The sequence below is a fragment of the Mus caroli genome, unplaced genomic scaffold, assembly GCF_978045245.1.
Source record: "Mus caroli unplaced genomic scaffold, Mus_caroli_1 scaffold_10, whole genome shotgun sequence".
NCBI lineage: Eukaryota > Metazoa > Chordata > Mammalia > Rodentia > Muridae > Mus > Mus caroli.
The window spans coordinates 73,474,818-73,498,022 of NW_028227265.1; the positions used below are offsets into that span (position 1 = coordinate 73,474,818).

The window sequence follows — 23,205 nt, forward strand, 5'->3', positions numbered from 1 at the left end:
AATATAGTTTGAATATCTTCACCCTCATTCTTTCCCCTTTCTCTTCTCTCCCCTTCAGCTAATCTTTTTTTCCCAAGTTCCCTAATGTTTTGATGTCATACACATATGTGTACATGTGCTTGTACATATAAAACTTCCCTGTATATATTTTGTGTTTCTATAAATAATCTGGGATTTCCTAAATAAGAGAAAAATGTGGTGTTCTTTCTGAGCTTGGTGTATATTCCTCCAAGGACATAAATTCCTTCTTCATTCTGTATTTATGGATTACATTATCTTTGTTCATCCAACTGTTGCTGGGTACCTAGGTAGGTTAAGTGGCCATTTTGAGGAATGCTGTAATAAATGGGTATTGGCAGATATTCCTGTGGTATGTTGACTTAAGAGTAGTCGGGTATACAACCAGAAGTCATAAGAGTAGGACATCTGGTAGCTCTACTTTTAGGGTATTTTGTTTTGTTTTGTTTGTTTTGAGAAATCTACATAATGATTCCCATCCTTGTTTTCTTGTTAAACAAATGAACTTTTATTTCATCTATTTAAATTGAAAACAGTATTGTTTTTATTCAAACCAGTATGCAGAGTGTATGCAGGTACAGTAAGTATGGCTGATTACACTGGCCCTTATATTTTCAAGTAAATGTATGAATTAAGGCTATTCAATGATCATTTACTATATGTAGGAGAACAGTAAGAGAGAAAGTGTCACATATTCTTTTGTTTTGTTTTGTTTTTTTGTTTTTTGAGACAGGGTTTTTCTGTGTAGCCCTGGCTGTCCTGGAACTCACTCTGTAGACCAGGCTGGCCTCGAACTCAGAAATCTGCCTGCCTCTGCCTCCCAAGTGCTGGGATTAAAGGCGTACACTACCACCACCCGGCTAGTTTCACATATTCTTAAAATCATACACAAACACACACGTTCAAATATGTATCTTTTAGGTTAGCAATTTATTAATTTTTTGACTTTAAAAATATGTGGATACTAAATATATGTATACTTTACATAATTGAAAACAAAATAGACAATGTATCTGTAGCATTATTTCATTTATTTTTGAGAGTATAAGTTAATTACAAAATTTCTCCCTTCCCTTTTCTTATTATATACACCTAAGTAACCTAGATACCCTCCCAACTCTCCTTCAAACTCATGACTTTCACTTATATTCATCCAGTTTTCTTATGTAGTACAGGACCACTTGCCTAGGCATAGCACTGCCTATAGTGGGCTGGACCTGTCTACTAGTTAACTGAAAAAAAAAAAAAAACCCTCAGATATATCCACATATCTGCTCTGATCAAGGCAGTTCCTCAGTTGAGTCTTTTGTTTCAGAGGACTCTAGGCTGTGTTAAATTGACTGTTAAAGCTAACCAGGACATGTGATTCCAAAACTTGTTATAAATTTTAAGGCATTTGATCTGTACAATATAGTAATTCAATATTAGCAATAGTGATTTTTAAAAAGGATGGCTTCTTTTTCGCTGTTATTGCAAATACATTGTTTCCCTTTTATTGGAATAGATTTTTTTCTCACATAATAAATCCTGACTACAATTTTCTCCTTCCACTATTTCTCTTCCTCAACACCTCCTCTTCTATCCAGATCTACCCCCTTCCTGTCTCTTGTTAGAAGACAGGATTCTAAGGGAATATAATATAATTAATATAATATAGTAATGAAACAACTAACATATTGAAATAGGATGAAAGAAACAGAAGAAAAGAGCCCAAGAGAAGGCACAAGAACCAGATACAGACTCAGATATCCACTTATTTATATACTCAGGAATGCCATAAAAACCACTAAACTGGAATCTATAATATATACTGAAAGAACCTATAGGGTAAAGAGAGAGACAAATGTGTGTATAAACACACACATACACAAACACACACACACACAGAGTATATAGTATATTGTATTTGTATATATTATATACTATAAAATAAAATTAAGGCATAATGTAAAAAACAAAATGAAATAAAAGCTCTGACATGGCACTATGAGACAAGGAACCTCTAAAGACGCCACTGAGTTTGCTTTCTGTGGTCATATCTACGTCTGTGCATGCAGCCCGCCCTTACAGGTAATCAGTTTCTTCAGGGAGAGTGCCTTAGTGAAAACTAAATTGTCCTTTGTGTGCGTATACATTCTTATCAGCAGAGTACAAGGGCTCCCTGTTCTCTACGTCCTTGTAAACATTATTTTATTTACTTTCTTTCTGACAGTCATTCTGGAGTCTTGGTGGAGTCTGTATTTGCATTTTGCTGGTGAGAGTGCTGAATGCTTGTTTTCTATCTGTGGGTCCTATTTGGAGTTCATCTTTCAAGTATTATTTGTTCACTTCACTAACCTATTTATCGACGATGTCTTGTGTTTTACTTTCTGACTGTGGTTTTCTCTTTGAGGTCTTCATATATTCTGGTTACTAACCTTCCACTAGAGCAGTGGTCCTCAAACTTCCTAATGCTGTGATACTTTAATGCAGTTCCTAATGCCGTAATGACCCTCAACCATAAAAGTACTTTTGTTGCTACTTCATAACTACTGTAATTTGACTACGGTGATGATTCTTAATCGCCATATTCCTGATGTGCAGGATGTGATGATTGTGAGAGGACCCTTTGACCCACACAGGAGTTGTGACTCACATGTTGAGAACCACTGTGTTGGATGAATAGTTAGGAAAGTATTTTTCTAATTCTATAGGCTACCTTTTCACTTGGTTGTTATTTTGCTGTGAAACTTTTGACTTTTCAAAAATCCTATCTGTCAATCATTGCTGTTAGTTCCTAAAGACTGGAGTCCTTTTCAGAGAGTTCTTGTGTATGTGTGTATCTTAAAGTATTTATTCAGGGTTTTCTTTGAACAGATTCAGAGTTTTTGGTCTTAATAAGGTGTTGGATACATTTTGCATTGGTTTTTGTACAGGGTGAAAGGCAGAAATCTAATCTTACTCCTCTACATGTCTAGACCCAGTTTTCTGAACATCACTTAATCAAGAGGCTTTTTTCTCTAGTACATGTCTTTAGCATCCCTGTAAGAATTCAGGTAGTTTCAGCTAGGAGGGTATAAATGTGACTTCTATTCTGCTGATTTACATACCTGTTCTGTGTGAGTTTCATTCTGTTTTTGTTACCATAACTCCGTAGTGTAACTTGAAATCAAGTATCATGATCCCTCTCATCATTCTCAGGATTGGGCTGCCTATCCAGGGTCTTCTGGGCTTTTCACACTATGACCCAGGTTGGCCTAGAATTCACTACGTAACCCAAGCTAACCTTGAAGTCAAGGCAGTTTTCCTGCCTTTTCTTCCTGTGTTCTGGGATTGCAGACATAAACTATCTATTTTACATCTGTGTGCATCTTTTCCATGTAACACAAAAGAATTTGACTTCTGTAGACCTAGTGTAGACTCTGGCTAATGTAATTCAGTCTGGGATATTCTATTCTCCCTTAGTGTTCTCTTTGAGAACAAGGACATAGCCCAGTTCTGACTAAGTGAGACTCAAGGCTGGAAAGTTGCAGGTGGAGGTAAAGAATAGGATCTGGTGAGATTCTGTTGTTGTGTTGTTCTTAAGAAAGACATAAAGAAATGGCTACACTATCCCCTTGACATTGACATTCACACACTATAAAGCACTGCCATGTTACTAACATCATAACTGTGAAACCAGTATGAACCATGGCAGGTTGATGAGGTGAAAGGAGACTGGATTATAATGACAGCGCTGATCTGCAGTATCAGATAATCCTGTGGCCTTCAGTCTGAGGAATTCGAGTAACTGTTTTCTAGTTGTAGTTTGAGTGAAGCTTTTCTGCCATGTGGACTTGGTCTCTAGAGCTAATACTATGTCCTTCCAAGCTGAAATGGAGTCATCCCCATAGCCTAATGTTTTCCTGATCACATCCTACAGTGGAAACGCTTCCCACTTTTATTCTGACTTTTAAGAATTTATTACTATCAGAAATAACTCGAGGGAAAACTGATAATAATTTTTCCTCTTCCCTCCTCTTTCGTTCATGCTTTTAAAGAATGAAAATTGACTTTTGACAGCTTTATTCTTACTTTTTTATGCAGCAATGGATAGGAAAAGGTCAAGAGTCCGAAACTTAAGAGTCCAGGTTACTGTGTGCCTTCTTTTCACTTTAAAGCATCCTTTCTTAGCAACTGCTCAAGGACATGCTCCCTTCCTAACAGTATTTTTTGCAACAACAACAAAATTAAAAATTTGATTCATTTAAGGCATTTTCCAGTGAAGTTCAAGATTAAATTATCACAGTTTCCCTTTAAAGGAAGAAAGAAAACCCTATTGGATTATATAAGAAGGAAAGAAATATGGAAATGTTTGCTATTACTGAAAACAGTTAGATACTGTTAGTGTCTTCCCAATTTTTCAGCAAGTCTGAACAGGGTTCTAGTTTACATTTATCAGTGTATGCTTTTATTCTGATATTTAAAGCTTTTGCTCACATACAGCTTCTGTGTTTTCAAAATCTGCAAGATGAAGAAAGGTAAGAAATGTATAAAAGCTTAAGCTTCAACTTTAAAGTCTTTTATAGAGATGATTATTTTTCTGAAATCCACTTCATTGTTTAAGTTTTCATGTCTAAGCTTTTTTTTTTTTTTTAGTCTTTCCTTGTCTTAGTGCTAAGCATTATATCTTCCACTTTGCTAGAGATATTTATAATTTAGCAAACTCTTCCCAATATACTTCAACAACTCTCATTGTTTTAGAGAATCAATGGTGGTAAATAGTTACTTGTTTCAATTGTCTGGAGTCAACAAAAGGAAACCCATTCAGAACAATGCTTCTTTAAACAAACTAAAGAGATGATGACTAATTAGCCCTTTAAGGAGACCCTGCTTTTGCCTCCCCAAATTCCCACCCCAAGTGCAGCCCCTGGAAGCTACCAGGAAGTTCTACCGGGTCTACTCATGGCTCTGAGTCCTGACTCAGAAAGAAGAAACTTTCCCTTTACTCTCATCCACTTTTTTATTTTTGGGTATTGGCTAGAGTCTAGTCTGCTTTGATACTTTGAGATCTTTCACTCTTTCTCCAATGTTGCCCTTCCCATCATTTGTCTGGTGTCTGCCATATGGATCTCCATCTAGGCTTAACTCAAACAGCATGGAGATTGTCTATCTCTTAAGTTCTCATCAGTGGATCCAGAGTAAACGTATATCTAAAGTTTTATTAAGTAGCAAAATTTCTACCTACTCTCTCAATTCATTTCCTTATCAGAGGCATGTCATTGCATCTAGTAAACATTAACCATTTATGTCCCTCAGATGAGAAATGCAATCTAATTTAGATGCATAACTAAAATATTGAACCCTTTAGTGTATTCAAGTAAAAAACAAAATAGAAAGTTGTTGATGATTTTTTTTTTCCAGAAACACTAGTTTCCACTTCCTCAGGGGAGGGGGTAAAGAGGAAGAAGGAAATGATGATATAAGAAAGAGGAAGGGAAACCTAGGTGATGAAGTTCTTTTTTTTTTTTTTTCTTGGTTTTTCGAGACAGGATTTCTCTGTATAGCCCTGGCTGTCCTGGAACTCACTTTGTAGACCAGGCTGGCCTGGAACTCAGAAATTCACCTGCCTCTGCCTCCTGAGTGCTGGGATTAAAGGCTTGAGCCACCACGCCCAGCTTGGTGATGAAGTTCTTTATCTCACAGGTTCTTCTCTGATATGGGAGCTAATGGAGGAAGCATTTATAAGGCAGAAACTGCCTAAGATTAAGGCAAAGAAAATGTGTCTAGTACAGAGCTTTTTCTGTTTTAAAGGAGAATGTGAATCATAAAAAAATATTTGCACTACACTAGCAATGATAATCAAATTGGAGAAACAGGGGCTGGTCCAGTGAGTGTGTCTGTCTTGTGGGTGCAGGTACAAGAGAAGTACCATATTTTAAAGTTATGTATGAGTTAACAAAAGTAATACCTGAAGCTAAGAAGATAGATTATGCAGTAGGTCTCACGAACCACTAGGATGGCTGAATTTCAATGTGGGAAAATATAGAAGAGTTAGTTGTATGTATAGAAAGGGGGTTAATAAAATTCCTCAAGTCTTCCTGAATGTCTCATTTACAGCTCAAAACATTTTTTTTTAAAACAGCTCCCTTTAATGCAAATATGCCCTTGGTTGGTAAATTATCCAAAACTTGGCACTTCTGTGACAATACCTTTGCTGTTTCATGTTCTGTATATTAAGTCTTGTCACTGTATCTTGTTTCTGGCTTCCGTTTTTTACAGATAAAAGACACAAGTTCATTAGAAATGCACTGAAGATAGGAGGCCCATTTTCAAGTGATAATATCCATAAATTTCTGATAAAATTATTAAAGACATTAGTGATGTTGAAAGAAAACCACCGGCAAATAGTTTGTGTTTTCTCATCAGGATATGTAGACAAAAATAAAGTCCTTGTGTTTAAGTATGATTGGAAACTTGCACAAGTTTATAGGCACATACTCTTAAAAGTTTCCAACTTTCAAGTCTTTGTATATTCAAAACTTCTTTTTTATCAAGTAGTAAATGAAATATGATTTTAAATAAGTTCTTAATAGAATAAAAATTTACAGCTATACAATTAATTTACAAAAGGTATAGAAAAGTACTAGAAACACAAGAACATTAAAGTATAAATGGTAAATATATAAATAAATATAAGTGGCTTAAATTTACAAACACTTAAAAAAATAGTTCCTAGGTATAGTTTAACAAAGTAATTGCTCACCATATAAAATCAGGAGAAGACATTTACCTTGAAAGGTTGTTTACATTCTCAAAAGGAAGGATGGAAAAGGAGACTTAGGTAAATAAGAATCCAAAGAAAGTGGCACAGTACTAATTTTAAATCCGGAAATATAAGCTTAATCATGTAACTTCTAGGAAGCAAATTGGGATTTAACTTGTAAAATCCAGTGCCAAAAATGAGCATGGCAAGAAACTTAGGATTTCAATATCATTGATACAAAACTTTTGCCCAAATTGACAGAACTCAAGGGGAGGTGAGCAAACTGTCAATGGTCATATGATATGCAAATTCTTTGTTTAGACAGAAGGATTGACAAAAGAATTTATATAAGATCAAGCCAGAACATAAAGCCAAAGTATAATTGACACAAACCTCAACAGAGCGGTAAGTTTATAGCACACATGGTACCCCCAGACCCCTGAAGAGAAGGAAGGTTTTGTGTTGTTTGGAACTAAAGTCCCAAGCAGTTGTAAGCTGCCACTGTGTTCTGGGAACTGAACTTGTGTCCTCTGTGCGAGCAAAACATGCTTTTAACTGCTGAGTCACCTCTCCAATTCCATCTACTTCCTGTTTTTAAGCTTATTGTCCCCAGAAGACACTTGTGAAGCAGAACTCTCTATTCCTTCACATGTACTTGACACTGCTGCTTTGCAAATTTGTAAAAATAACCTGAGCCACGCAGGGCATGGTGTCCCTGTATAAAATCCATCTGACATTTTGTTTTAGCTACACACTTGTTTTAGCTACACACTTCTTATGTTTTGTTTTTCGATCTTGCTTTCTTGCAATGCTGAAGAAGGATTTGGGTTTTATGAAACATTAATAGCTTTATGTTGAGTGTGTTCACAAAATATAATCAACCCATTTGTGCTACATTGCATGCATTGGAAACTCCACCTTAAAATTTACTTATACTGTACTTCAGAACTAACTTATCTTCAAATATTGTGGAAATCACAGACAGGCACAGACACTAACACAGATACACGGACACAGACACAGACACAGGGAAAAGAAGTCAGGGAGGCTAGGAAGGGATGGAGGGGGAGGGAAGGAAGGAGAGAAAGAGGTAGGGAGAGGGGTTGTGAGAGAGTGGGGAGGGGGAGAGGGAGAGAGATAGGGACAGAGGAATGGATTTCAGTCTTACTAACTACAAAGTTTCATTGTCTCTTTAACCTTGTTTTCTGATCCATTTTCCAAAATTTAAGACTTGTTTTGTTAAATAAGTAAGTTGAATCAGAGTTTAGCAATGTCAGACAGTGAATATTTTTAGCATTGCAAGCCATAAGGTTTTTGTTACAACATTGAGTTCTGCCATTATTACAAAAAGCCAGGCACAGAAATGCATAACAATGACTGCAGGGCTGCATTCTAATAAAACTTTATAGATACTCAAATTGCAGTTTGCTTTATTTGTGTATTTCTTGTTATTAATTCTTTAACCACTTAAAGTGTAAAAATAATTTTTAGTTTGTAGGTTATCTGAAAACCAGTGGCGGGCCATTTGGGTTGAAAATGCACTGAACTCTGCTTCTCCTTATCTCTAATCCCTTAAGAGAGATTTTCATAATTACAAATATCAAATATCTTCATATTAGTAAAACATCTACTTTCTAGCTTTTAGTAACTTCTCCTTTTCTCTACTGAAAGGTTATTATTGCTCTATGAATACATTAGTAACCTCTTATGTATAAAGAAGTAGTGCTAAATACGTTTAGACAATAAATGAGCTGGATATACCTTACCAAATTAATTTGTAGAGTCTGTTCCCAGTTTTTCTCATTGTTCACTCCTGCGTTATTGACCAAAATATCCAATCTTCCGAAATGGTCTACAACTTTTCTAAAAGTATCTAACAAAAGAAAAGGAGAGATTTTCATTTTCCATATATGCACTGAAACCATTTGCTGTAAGAGGAAATGATTTTATTGGTTTTACTTTATGATTTTATTCTATTTTATTATTGCACTAGAGGTTGAATTTAGGTTGCCTCTTCTAGTCAAAGACCTCTCCTATACTCCAGTCATCTTTTACTTATTATTTTGAGTCAGGGTCTCACTAAATTTCATAGATTGTCCCTAAACTTGAAATGTTCATGCTTTAACCTCTGTAGCTGAAAGTACAGGCTTGTACTGCCAGGTTTGGCTAGATATTTAAAATCTATTAGACCACATGGTAAAAACTAACCTCATAACCTGGTTCTCTAGACCAGTTTTGTTGCCTTGAGTAACCTACACGTTAGAAACACAGTATAGTCATTGCATGGCTACTAAATCAGAAACTTACTTCAGCAGATCCTTAGATGATTTGAGCTCACATTTAAGCTCTATAATCAATAAACTGATGGGGTGAGCACTAGAGAAGTGAGCATCTCAACTAGAAGCTCTTTCAAGGTCAGTTCAGGCAGCTGTTATCATTCTCTTCCTAAGAAGTAATTGGAACACTTTGGTATAGACTTGGTGTTTGTTTGCAGCAAGAGTCAAATCCAGAGCCTTTCACATTCTAGGAAAGTGCTCTACCATAGGAGCTATGCCTCTAGTCCTTCAAATATCTGCTCCTAATAATCTATATTTTATATGCAGAGCATTAAACTAACTCAAGTACTCAGTGAGCTTAAATACATTATGACTGTATTTCAGGAATCTCTGAAGCTGGGCATGGTGGCGCAAGCCTTTAATTCCAGCACTTGGGAGGCAGAGGCAGGCGGATTTCTGAGTTCGAGGCCAGCCTGGTCTACAAAGTGAGTTCCAGGACAGCCAGGGCTGTACAGAGAAACCCTGTCTCAAAAAACCAAAAAAAAAAAAAAAGAAAAAGAAAAAAAAAAGGAATCTCTGCTAAGTAAAAGCTGATGCTTTATTCAGTCAATTTCATTGTGTTAATGCTGCTTTCATGTTTACTATTTCATTCTTCTTTCCTATTATCATTGCTACTTTACAGTATGGCTTTGTATAAAGTGGTGTTTATTTGAGAAACTTACTATAGATTCCCAGACCTGAATCTTACTCATTTCAGTGTCTAACGATATATCAAAGTTTTGAAAACCCTCAATAGCTAGTTCAAAGAGGGCGTCACCTAACCTTGGGAAACTCGGACTTCTTAAAGCAGCCTCTTATATACTTCTAAAGATTTGACAAGTTCCATGATCATTTTCGATCTATCTCTATTACTTCAGACTGCAGCCAACTATCTTTTTTCTTTCCTTTGGAAGATGTGTATTCTTAGGCCTGCAAGTTTACATATGGGTTCTTTGAAATAGACAGATCAACCCAAAATTTATCTTGAATGAAATAAATTTAAAAAGTTATTAACAACCATCAAAGGTGATTGTTAAGCATATTGACAAAGCTTTGCATAAGCATCATTTTATACTTACTAAGCCAAACTGGAGACCAAAACTAAAAGTGATATATAGTGATATTATATATATCATTTATATTTCAGTGCAACTTTAAAACAGTTCCTTAAGTCTTAAATTGGTTCCAGCCAATGTCTAGGTTTCATGCTCATTCCTGTTGGGCCGCCCCAATTTTATGGAAAATTAAGCTACTGAATACATATATCTGATTTTTCTTTAATTTTCTTCCCTCCTGGAGGCCACTGGTTAGACTTTTACCAAAGTGTCCTATGCCATCTGCTGTCTGACATCTCCTTGAGATTTCAGCTCAAGTGACTTAGAAGTTTAGCTCCTTCTGCCATGTACATGCTATGATACTCTTTATAATTTGTCTGAACATTTTGTGCTATTCTGGTTTGCTGATTTTCACCATAACATATCTAGATGGGCTGCAGGAACCCTTTCAGCTCTGTGTCTTTATGAGTCCAGTGTATCTAAACAGTCTTAAAAGTTGTGGGCAACCCTAAGTTCTGAAGTTTCAAGAATCCTTTCCTTTTATGTATGAGGGTCTCTAAACAAGGTGGGGACTTCTTATGATTGACAGGTCTTCTGGGCCATTTACTGTGTGCTTGAGGTTCCTTCACAATCACTTAATGTTTAAGGAATATATTCATAGACATGATACTCATTTTAAATACTGGTAGAATAACATATTAAATACCACTCGTGAAGCCATATAATTTATCTTTACTGGTCCCTAGTCCAGTAGCATGAATGTTGGGACTGGGCATGACTGTCATTGAAACTAAATGATATAGTATCAATAAAACCATCCTCTAGCAAAGGATGTTCTATTATGACTGCTCTTAAAGATCTCTTCTACTCATAAAGGCTACCTCTACTATCGGACAGATTAGCATTTTCAGATTTTAATGACATTCTCTTTAATCCAATTACCCCTATCTTAGGTCCACTGTCTTCTAATGGATCGGTCCATTTTTATTCATAGGGTATATTCTAAGATGTAAGAAACCTAAGATCTCAGTATTCCATGGATAGACACTCTAGAGCAGACTGGGTTTGTATTCTACCGATTTACCTTGTTTCTTTGAACAATGCCTTTTGAAACATCTTTTTTTTTTCTATATTTTCTTGGGGAAATTATCTTTAGGAAAATACTTTGAGCCCTCTCTACAGCCAGTGTGCATTGCTGAAGACAATATTCTTCCTGACGTTTCACAAGTAGATGGATCTATTTTAAGAGACCACAGAAAAACAGGAAAACATTGGGGGAAAGCGATAGAGCCTTTTCTTCTTTAATTCTAAAGAAGAAGAAATTTAAGGCCACACAGTTATTATTTTAAGTGCCATCTTAGAGGGGAAACCGAACAAAGATCTGGCTAAAAGCAATTGCTTTGCCTGTGACCATGACCTGGAACTTGGAGTCTAAAGTGTCTAAGCAAAAGGCACACTGAGTTTGATTGTTATTGGAGAAGTCTTCCAGCTCTCTGAGAACTGCTTGCCATAGTTCCGCAGCCTGTCCCCCTCACTGGGTAATTAACTGTAGCAGCACTGTCTTCGAATACACAAAAGATTTGATTACATTCTGTGCTGCCAAGTGCCTAAAACAGAAGGATTTCTTAGGCAGTCCGTCTTACTTTTTATGTCCATTGGGTTATCAGAAAGAAGCACAGAAATTCAAACTATCCATTGGAATTAGAAGGTCACAGCTTCCTGTGAGAGAGCGTTGCTGGCTCTCAGCCTTGTCTGCTCCTACCTGGCAGTCAGGTTGCTGCTTGCACAAGGTGTGTTCCCGAGTCTATGGATTGATTCCCCAACGTCTTACCTCTCAGTTGTTTCTGGTCAGCCACATCACACTGGACGAACAGTGTCTTCTGAGGTTCGAACTGCTCATCCAGGGCAGCTTTACATTGTACACCTGCCTCGAGATTCCAATCCACCAGTGCTACCTACGAACAAGAAAAGAGGGAGCAGGTCTCTATGAAGGGAACACCCGCCACCAAAGCTACAGACACACAAGCAATGGATAAAAAAGACGCTCCCTTCTTAGACCTCAGAATGTGCTCATCCAAGTTCGGGTTCTCTGCCAGCGGCTTTGGAGGTCGGCTTGCGAGCCTGGGGCTCGGCACCCCAGGGGCTCCCGCGGCGTGTGGATGGACACGGAGAAGTCCTTACCTTGGCGCCATGGAGCAGCAGAGCCTCGGCAAAGGCTTTGCCTATGCCCTGCGCCGCGCCGGTCACCAGAGCCACTTTGCCGTTCACGTGCATGGCGGGTCGCGTCTCTGCGGGTGGTGGGCGAGCTCAGACTCTGGACGCCGCAGCAGCTTTTATAGCCCACTCCGGGTGCGCGTGTGCAGCGGCCCTAGGAGCTCTCTTGCAAGTGGGCGGGGATGAAACTGTCAAGCCAGCGCCTAGGAAACCGACATTGTGTCACCTGCCCCTGAGCACCAGGGTAGGGTCGGCTCACAAGGTGATCTTTGCCTTCTAGGCTTTCAGCTGTTGCAGATTCCCCAGCAGGAATTTTCCCCAAGCCTCTGGCTGCGTGAAGACAGTGAGCTAAGAGAGGAAAAGCTGAAAGGAAGGAAGACAAACTTTCTGGAACAGTTTCTTGAACGACTCAAAAGTTAATCTTACAGGAGAGAAGAGAAGAGGCTTGGAAACTTGGATTTCTCCTCACAGCCTCAATAAATATTAAATTAAAAGCAAGCAAAAGAAGGAATCAAAAACAATATTTTAAGGGACGTTGCTGCCCGTGTGTGTGTGTGTGTGTGTGTTAAGCTTTTTCATAACTTCTCATTTCATAAACAAATATCGTTATGGACTTGGGGTGAGGATAACGCTTTTATTTACTGACGTTTTGTACAAACAGTGAGCATGAGAGTTTAATTTTGCTCTGACTCCCAAAACCTGAATCGTGTTCCAACGCCAGAGTTTTAAGAATCTTCCTGGAGTTTCTGTCTCAGATCAGTGTCCATTGTGTGTCATCTTGAATTGTCCTTAGTCATGCCTTCACTTAGACTGCCAGCATCAGTGGTAGCCTTGCATATTGTGGTTTTGTTGGAAGTTTACTTGCTGGACCACCTTGGCTCCTATGGCTCAGTAATCCAGATTTGGTATTGAGGTCCCCAGACCTGCAGGAACTGGAGCCCTGATTTTATGCCAGGGTGACTGTTTGCCAGGACACGAGTCCACTGACTAAGTCCCTTTCTCGCGTACACAGCGGCAGGCTTCAAAGTGCGTTCTGTCAGTTTAATTCATTGGCATTTATTTTCAAGCACAAAGACATCTGAGCACGCGGGAAGCCCGAGATTAACAGCAGAATGAGTTCTTTGTGTACTTTGCCTGCTGAGTGAAGGGAGCCTTGGTGAATGGGCCTGGTTCCTCAGGGAAGTGTTTGGAGAGGCTGCAGAAAATACAGAGTTGGTGTTAAGCCAACTGGTTTCAAAGTTGCCTTGAAACTAGATCTTGAAAAAAAATGCTGAGAAAAGAAGATAGGAACATATTTATATCCAGCATTGTACTGAGAAGAGGAAGTAGAGGCACTGTATTTTAATTTTTTTCTGTATTCTTGAGAATTTTTTTTGTGGGGGGGGGGTTTCGAGACAGGGTTTCTCTGTGTAGCCCTGGCTGTCCTGGAACACACTCTGTAGACCAGGCTGGCCTCGAACTCAGAAATCTGCCTGCCTCTACCTCCCAAGTGCTGGGATTAAAGGCGTGCACCACCACCACCCAGCCAATTTCATGCACATATACAAGGAAATATGACTTGCTCCCTCCAAGTTTCCACATATGCCCGAACAACCCCTCCTCTTTTATTGTTTTTTTCTCCCAAGTAAACTGCTCAGTTCAGTCAGTCCTACCTGTATACATTTGGGTGTGGGATTCGTCACTGAAACTCACCAGTGGGTGTATGTAAGGGCTTGATGTTTAATGAGAACAGCAGAGACAAATAATAAGAAAAGGCAAATAACAGAAAGCCAGGGTTGAAGGCTTTAGAAAAAGAACACATCTTCACCAGGAAGGATTTGCCCAAAGCTAGAAAAACAAAGCAAAACAAACAAAACAAAAACAAAAACAGCTACTGCACTATGAGTGAAGGTGTCTTAAGAACAGTGGCTTTGCAGCTCTCAACAGAGAGGAAACGTTCCAAAAGTAAAGTGGTCCCTAATGCTTTGATGGAGATGAGCGCAACGTTTGGCAAATGGTTTTCAATCAGCTAGAGCAGTAATAGCCAGTATGAGTAAATTTAAAAGGCACAGCACCTGATGCTGAAGTTTTAGGAGAAAGTAGCTGATGAAGGGAGAGAGGTTGTTTTACTGTCAAGCCCATCATTATGGAACGCGGACCGGGTAGTCATTGGCGAGATTAGGAGGGGACTAAGTTTTAAGTTTTTCCTTTAAGAAAGGACAGGATTGGTTCAGACTAAAGAGACTGGTGTCACGAAAAAAAAAGAAAACAAAAACAAAAACCAAACAGCCAAACAGGAGTCTGAGGGTCTATGGTTGAGATTTCAGATGACCCGGAGGGTGTTGCTCTTCCCTTTATCGTGCCTCAGATTCCTGATTTGTTAAGTAAGAATTGAGCAATGCATGTGAAGCATTACCACAGAGCCTGGCACAGAATAATAGCATAATAAATATTAATCTTAACAAATTGTTTCTAGATTGTTCATAACTCATACACGTGAGAGAAGGGGAAACAAGGACTTTTATTTTAAGCACAAAAGGAGACCTAAGGTTTCAAAATCAGTTCCCCTTAACCCTCTCTATCAATTCCCACCACCAATGGCTCCCTTCAAACCTTGGCTTTTGTGATAGCAACAGCACTTGGGCTGCTAAACTGATTTGCCCTTCAATTTCTGCTTCTGTGCTCAGACCAGAAAAAGTTCTAAAGGCATAGATTGACCCATGTTCCCCCACTGTAGTGATCAAAATTCTTTAACTCCAGGGTACTGATTAAGATGTAATCTACTCTGTACAGCTACCCAGTAGCCCCCTCCTACTTTCCCAGAAGCAGGATCAGTAACAACACACTCCAGTCTCTGCCTTCAAGGCCTTGCCCTGCCTGGCTTGCTCACCTCCATATCCCTCTCCTCCCCTTCATTCTCCAGCTACCAAATCCCTGTCCCAGAAAATCCAGCTCATGAATGACTTGAATGAGTTTACAATCTGAGGGCCTTAGTAGAAACTTGGTTCTTTTTCTATGCTTTCCAGTATCTGGCCTAAGTGTGTGTGTGTGTGTGTGTGTGTGTGTGTGTGTGTGTGTGTGTGTGTGTATGTGTGTGTGTTCAGTGCATGCTGGAAGAAGAAAAACAGATAAACAGGAGTTATGCCAGGAGAAGATGAAAAGTATTTCCTAAACGCTGTGATTTTAGCCACTGTGTTGATTTTCTTTACATGTTAAGATCAGGGGAAAAAATATTTTTTTTTAAGAAAAAGATTTAAAATGTTTAATATATTTTATAAGTGAGTTACATTTGGGTTTTAAAATAACTACTGGTCATTGTGTATTCTTTTCTAAAAAGTAAAAATAAGAATACCCAAACATTCTTTATGCTGTAAAGATGTTTTGACTCTTCTGTGGAGTTTGATAAATGTTATTTCCACTTCCCTGGGAATTGTGTGAATTGTATAATTAACTTTCATTTACATGAGCCACATTTGTCTACCACCCCAGCAAGTTGCTACTAAAAATGTGATTCATGTCTTAAAAGATGAGAAACCCAAGGCTTATCACTAATAAAACTTTTTGAGAACATTCTTAGGATTGCCTTTGCTTTTAAGCAAGATCTTCTGAAACCAAAATACTATGAAATTTAAGAAAAGATAATTATTCCCCAGGGAAACACAAGTATTAAATATTTATCATTTTCTGGGGGTAGGGTCAGGTAGATATCTCAAAATAACTAATAGCTCAGACTTCCCGGGGCCACATCCAACACCTATTGTCCTATGACCTACAGCAAGTTATTTAGACTCCCCACTAGCTTCCTCACCAGCAAAATGAGAATAATGGGGGTACTTATTTCATAAAGCTGTTGTGAAGATCATAATAAGTTCAATAAATACAACTCAAGGGCACAGGCCAGTGACTGGCGCACAACACATAAATGCTATTATATTTAAGTACCATACATGTATAATTGCATCTATTATTTACAGCCAAACTCTGAGGTAGTTATTATTGTGAGTTATTTTACAGATGAGAGAAACAGGTTTGGGGAGTCTGGAGAACTTGGTTTAACACCTGCATCACTTATCTAGGAAACTGAAGGAGAAGGCTTTGACTTGGGTTTGGCTGATTTTTTTTAGGAGAACTTTATTTTTTTCAAATAACCATTTTCTTTTGATAAAATGATCACGAGTGCATTTAATCATATCTAAATAGGTTTGGTTAGTTTTATTTGTTCAATGTAAACCATGTAAAATGTATACAATTTATTCACTGAACTAGACAAGCAGCAACATGGACATCAAAAACAAGAAGGCAATTTGGGGTAACTCTGAGGTCTTGGCACTTCTACCTACAACTATCTGTCTTTTTAGAATTCCTGTGCTGGAAACTTAATTCTTAAAGTTATATGCTAATGGTATCTGGAGGTCTTACCTTTAGGAGGTAATTTAGATCTAAGAGGTCATGAGGATGGGCCCTCACCACTACATTAATAGTTCTGTAAGTAGAGGAAAAGAGATCACATTTGCTCTTTACTGCTGAGTGCTTCATTATCATTGTCAAATTCTGCCTGTTTTAAATACAACCTTGCAACCTTAGCCTTCCTAAGGATGAAGGGAATAAATGCACCCAGATTCTTCTATTTTGTTACAGCAAATTTGACAGAAATTGGACAAAATTTTAAGCTACTTTTCTTTTCTTTTTAATTGGTTGTTTTATTTACTTATATTTCAAATGTTATCCTCCTTCCTGGTTTTCCCTTTGCAAACTCCCCACCCCTCTCCCTGCACCCCCTGCTTCTGTGAGGGAATTGGCCTACTTGCCCACCCACTCCTGCCTCACCACCTTAGCATTCCCTTACACTGGGGCATCTAGCTTCCACAGGACCAAGGGCCTCCCTTCCCATTGATACCAGATTAGGCAATCCTCTGCTAAGTATGCAGCTGGAGCCATGAGTCCCTCCATGTTGCTGATATCAAAGGGTGCTTGCTGACAGGAGCCTAGTATGGCTTTCCCCAGAGAGGTTCTGCCAAGACTGACCAATACAGAGGCTGATACTTACAACCAATCAACCATCTAACTGAGCATGAGCACAGGGACCCCAATGGAGGAGTTTGGGGAAGGACTGAAGAGCTGAAGGACCAGATTCCCCTCCCCCCACCCAGAACTCCCAGGGACCACCAACCAAAGCTGTCTACTTTTCAGTGTCTGGTAAATCCCTGTGCTTTTGTAAGATACCTCACTTGGTCCATTTATCAACTCTATAAGGTAAACATTACTTTTATTTTCATTTATAGATGAAGAAGTTGAGGCTCAAGGAAGACAAGTGACCTAACCCCAAATCACTATCAACTTTGGCAATGAATCTGGGTCCTTATTCAAGCCATACAGTCCCAAAGCTATAGTTTTACTTTAATTCTAAGCTGCTTTACATCCAGGTTTTTATTTTTTATTTTATTTTTTAAATTGTTTTAATTTTTAATGGAGCCTCTTTTCGCTTTTGTTAGCTACGAGAGAGCTTAGGTCAGTACTCCTGAGCACTGAAGGGAGTTGCTGGTCCCTGATTCACCCACTACTGCACCTGGCACTTACTTAGTGATAATGAATTGTTTACAACAGGTTTCTTACTTGATGGTCACATTTCTTTCTGGATTATAAAGATAATAATTAGGTGCAGGCACTAAATGAATGACTGAGAGGATCACAGTGGTAGATTTCAACTGCAGATTGCAACTGCTTTGCCAGACTCTCTAGAATGAGTCTCATGCTATGGATAGAGACCCCCTTGGGGAGAGACAAATGACACGTTCACAGGGGTTGAATATCAGACCTCCTGTCTCTCAGATATTCTATTCATTACTATTCATAAGAGTAGCAAAACTGCAGTTATAAAATATCAACCAAACAATATTATGGCTAAGGGTCACCACAATATGAGGTACTGTATTAAAGAGTAGCAGCATTAGGAACGTCAAGAACCGTTACTCTAAAAGTAAGTACTATAGATTTGGGTAATATCAGTAGAATTTTACATTTCATGGTTCTGGAGGGTCTAAGTTCAAAATCAAAATCTGAGAAGCTTGATTTTTTTCTGAGGTCTATTAGGTATATGTTTGACCAATTTCTTCTTTTGTGGCCAAACTTCTTTATATATGGAGACAAAGCAGATTGGATTAGGGTCTAACCTAATGTTTTCATTTTAAGTTAGTCATCTTTTTAAACCATTTTAAGTTAATTATCTTACAAAAAAATTATTCAAGAGCCAGAGGTTGGGAGGTACTGGAGAGAAACTGTATTCTAGAGCGGCAGGGTACCATGCTCCTTACAGTAACTGCTCAGAGCAGCTGCAATCTTTCTGCATAGAGTCCAGCAGGAAGAAGAAAGGGACTCATAAGCCCCTCCTCTAAAGGAGGAGATATGGACAGGTAATGGATCCTAGAAGAGAGACTCAATTTTCTTTGAGGGTGAGGTCTGTTGTAAGTTGAATCCCTTCCAGTTTATGGCCCAGTACTCAGGATTATATGGGGAACACAAAATGACCTTGATGAGTTTCAAAAAAGAAAAAAAAAGAAAGAAAGAAAAAGAAAAGAAAAGAAAACCAAAGGACACACAATTAAGGATTAGGGAGGGGGTGGATATGGGAGGAGGTACAGGGATAAATGGGATATAAATAAATCAAAATACTTTGTATAGAATTCTCAAAGAATTAATGAATCTTTTTTTTTAAAGAAAATAAGTAAAGGCTCTTTCTTTAAATATCATAGTCACGTTGTATGTTTCTGAGATTTAGTCTTAAAATTTGGTGGTAGCAGGCACAAAATTCTTCCCATTCCAATCTGGAAATCGAAGTCTGTTTAATAATTCAAATGTGTATTGGGAAGCCTTGTTGTCTCATTAATGATTAAACCAGTGTCCTGGTTTGAAACTTATGAGGCATTTCATAATTCTATGAATAGCAAGTAGTAAGAACTAGAAGTTTGGGGAGACAGAAGAAAAACTGAATGGTCAAAATTCCTATTACCCAGTGGTTGTATGGTGGCAATCTGCTCAAAAGAAGCAAGAGAAAACACAATCTACCTCTTATAAGTAACCTTGAGAAGAATCAGGATAACTTCTTTACCTGTTTTTGTACTGAATGACATTGTTGCAAACAGTGACTCTGCGGCTACCTCGGTTGAGTCTATCATGCATACGTCACTTGTAGGACTTACTCATCAGGTGTTTCTCAAGCATGTGAACACTAACCCTCACTACCTTCTGGGGACATATGAGCTGCCTGGGGACGTGGATGTTCATTTGGAAACAGACATGTGTGTGAGGGTTTGCATAGAGGAGCTCAGCCCCGTGAGGTGGGGGAGGTGGGTCTCCTGCGGAAGGGTTATTTGTGTTCATACTGGAAGGAGGAGGAGAAAATGTGTTAGTGAAGACAGAAGGGGGGTAGCATAAACAGGGGTCTAAAGCTACAGTGCTGGAGAGAGTGAGAAGACTGTTTTCAATGAAATAAAACAGAAGAAAAAGCTAGACGTTGAGATAATGGTGGGGGATGGGGGAATGACAGAAGAGGATGCTGGGGAATTAAACAAGGACCAGGACACTGAATAGTGTAAGTCAAGAAAATGGATTTCAGATTTCCCCCACACATAGCTGAATATTACTGAATAGCTTTTAAAGCCCGAGAGCTTTATCTTATTTGGTTGTTTGCAATTTTATATTGGTGGCTCTCAGGGAGTGAATGGTTGTCTAGGCAAAGGTGGCAGGGTTGCTTACTGACTTACTCAGCTGCATTGCTTATGAAACATACAGTACTGGGAAGAAGCAAAGTAATTCAAGCAAAGTCATGGAATACGTCAACATGATGCTGACCACAAACATTGACTTGACAGAGCAGAGGCAAGAAGGAACATCAGCCGCTCACATCTGCATTTGCTGCTTTTGAGTTTGTCATATTTTTCACAATAATGAAAACAGTATGTTGTGCATAATACAGTAAGCTTGTACATTTGCTTTTTAGATCTAAGGAAGGAAACTTCTCTGTGCCTGGCTGAACTGTTCCATCTTTGGGTCGTAATTTATTCCTTTTGAACTGTTGGGCAGTGTCCTAGAAAAATCTCTTTGGATTGGCACTTTTTCTATTTGGCAATTCAACTGTCTTGGTCAGAGATGCGTAATCACATTAGTCTTTTCAAATTTCACAGTCGATGAGGAGAAAAAAAATGCATGTTTTCCACACTTAAAGCATTGCATGTAGTGTTTTCAAACCTTTTTATGCTTGGTAGAAACAACGGCTTCATTCATTGAGAGTGTACTGGAGTCCTTATCAGACAGGAAGATCTCTGAAGGTCATAGAAAAATTGACCCATAGCTCAGCCTCCTCAATTGAACAACCAATCCAGAATATGACTACGTTGTCAACAGGCCATTAATAATATGAGAAATTTCCCAGCAGATATCAATGTCATCCTAGCTCTATAATACCTAATAACGGAGAAGGAGACTTTCAGTATCCAATTGCCTAGACATTGAAGAAATTCCTTGAAGTTTGTTTCTATCATTAATTCTTTAGATTTTGGAGGCAAGAAATTCATAAGCTAAGTATTTAAAAATTACAATTAAAGACTTCAAATACAATTTTGGTTGTAAAATTCAGAGTGCTCAAAAGACATTTAGAACCAGAAGCTGTCGAGAGCTGTAACTTGGTATTCTGGCAAATTTGCTGGAACCTCACCTGAAATGAATGAGTTACCTGACATTTACATAATCAAATTTTGTTTCCTCCCTCAATCTATTAGGCATTGGCTGCACTGTATCAGGTTGTCCTCTTCTGATGTCGCCTACCCATTTTCAGTCTCTGCTTTCAACTCTATGCTGTGTTTGATGATTCATGATTTGCAGGGTGGAGGATTTGAAATCTTTGCTCCAGTGGCCAGTAAAAGGAGTGAACACAGATAATGGGATTGAAAGGAGCAGAGTTTAGAACTCAGGTTACACCTGCCCATTCTGACTACCACCTCCTCTCTGATCTTCAAATACTAATGAAACCTCATAGCAACATAGTTAAAGCATTAGAAAAGTATATGGCAGTTGGATGTAGCATTTGTTAATGTGAAAAAGTTTGCAATGTGTGTCTATTACATTGCATCACACAACACTAAATGCAAAAATTAATATATTTGCATACATTATGTGACAAGATTTTTTTTCCAGGAGAGACACCATACACTCATCTACACACATTAGATAGGGAGCCAGCAACCAACCAAAGTGCAGACACCATCAAAAACCAACTTGCTAAAGCAATGAGTTTAATAAGGATTGTTTACAGGAATGTGGGTGAAGGATTTCCTAGGAGCAGATGTACCTTAAAGACAGTTGCATCACCAAAGCCCACCCCCCAGCATGCAAAACCTGGGAATGTGGAACACACTGCACAGCCTTTGGGCATCTCAACCAACTGGAAAAATGCCTTTTCTGAGTGACTCAGTTGATCTAAACCCTTTCCAGGAATCCCAGGCTGCTGATCTGGTCTCAGAGTGTCCTTTGCAGCTTTTCTTGTCTGACAGTGACTCCAGCCTGTTGGCTAGTTTACTCCCGGGAGAAAAGGTCCTAGAGACTCTGGTCAGTTTCAGGGCCTTACTGAAGCTATTTTGAGTTGTTTACCCTCTGGTTTAAGGAGCTTCCCTGTAATGTGGAATATTTCAGTCTCATAGCAAATGTTATGCAACAGAATACGAGGAAGCTGAGCTTTATGTAGGACACCTCCTTAGGTCGGTGGCTTATGAAGAGTCACAACATACTCCCCCCTCCCCTGCCCCCCAAGAGAAAAGGATTAGATTTACTCCTAAAATAACAAAGAACTTAAAGGTAACTTTCTTCGAGCTGGAACTGGTTTGTATTTAAGAAGTGGAGTTTCCAAGGTGATTTAATGATAAGCAATGTAGTCAAGCATGCTTTACAGTTTATTTGGTTCATGTTGGAAGTACTTTGTCACTGGGCTCGGAACACACTGGATCTTATGAAGCTGTCTTTAATCAAACCTTCCTGTTATCCTTTCTTCTGCTTCATGGCTCACAATAGGCCACTTTTAATTGAGGGAGTCTGGGTGAATATATTTGTGAAGATTACTCTTTAAAAAAACGAAAATGTTTGAAACTGAAAAACGTATATACACATCAAAACAACTCAAAGCTCTTCATCAGAATCTTGGTGCTGAAGCTTTGGAGAATTCTACTTGTATGTAAAAGCACTGGCTTGCATATTTACCCTGCTTTAGAACTGTTTTTCTAATTGACAATTTTAAATTGACTCATGGTGCAGAGAATGGGACTCAGGGCCTCAGACATTCCAGCCAAGGACTCTGTTGCGATGATACCCCTAACCCCAATGCTTTTTGAAAGTACACATGATAATTTACCATGTAGAATAAAAATAAATATACAAATTAATTGTGGGAACGTGAAAGACAGCCTGTTTTCTGGTTGAGCTAGGTCTAAACCCTAGAGACCCAGCAGGTGTTCCTGCAAGGGAAGGAAGGTGTTTGCCACTCCTCCAGACACTATGCTCCTGACACAAGGCCTTAGCTCTCCATAATTCTGTAGCCATCAGTCACACAGGGCAACGCCCCAAGCTCCTGGTATTCAGTCTGGGCTCCACTCCCACAGTTACCTGGCAAAAGCCAGGTAGGCCTGGCCCACTATAAAAGGGGCTACTTGCCCCCTCCTCCCTCTCTTACTTTCTTACTCTTTCTCCTGCTTGTCTTTCTTGCCCCCTCTCTCCTCATTCCCTTCCCTCTCTCTCCATGTGGCCATAGCCACCCTCTACTTCTCTACTCTCTCCCTCTCTCTGCCTTTCTCTGCCTCTACTCCTTTCTACTGCCTCTTAGCTCCCCTTCCCAGATACTCCTCCCTGCAAAAGGTAT

General features: G+C 38.8%; 1 protein-coding gene across 1 annotated transcript in view; it reads right to left on the reverse strand.

The window, feature by feature from the left end:
- The window catches only part of Hpgd (15-hydroxyprostaglandin dehydrogenase), a 28,114-nt gene extending 15,527 nt beyond the window's left edge, over positions 1-12,587 (reverse strand). The window contains exons 1-3 of the mRNA XM_021170107.3: positions 12,294-12,587; positions 11,944-12,067; positions 8,509-8,615 (exon numbers count right to left, since the gene is read on the reverse strand). Coding sequence (XP_021025766.1) covers positions 8,509-8,615; positions 11,944-12,067; positions 12,294-12,386 — 324 coding nt within the window. The 5' untranslated portion in view covers positions 12,387-12,587. The remainder of the gene's footprint in view (positions 1-8,508; positions 8,616-11,943; positions 12,068-12,293) is intronic.
- Between the last annotated feature and the right edge of the window lie 10,618 nt (positions 12,588-23,205).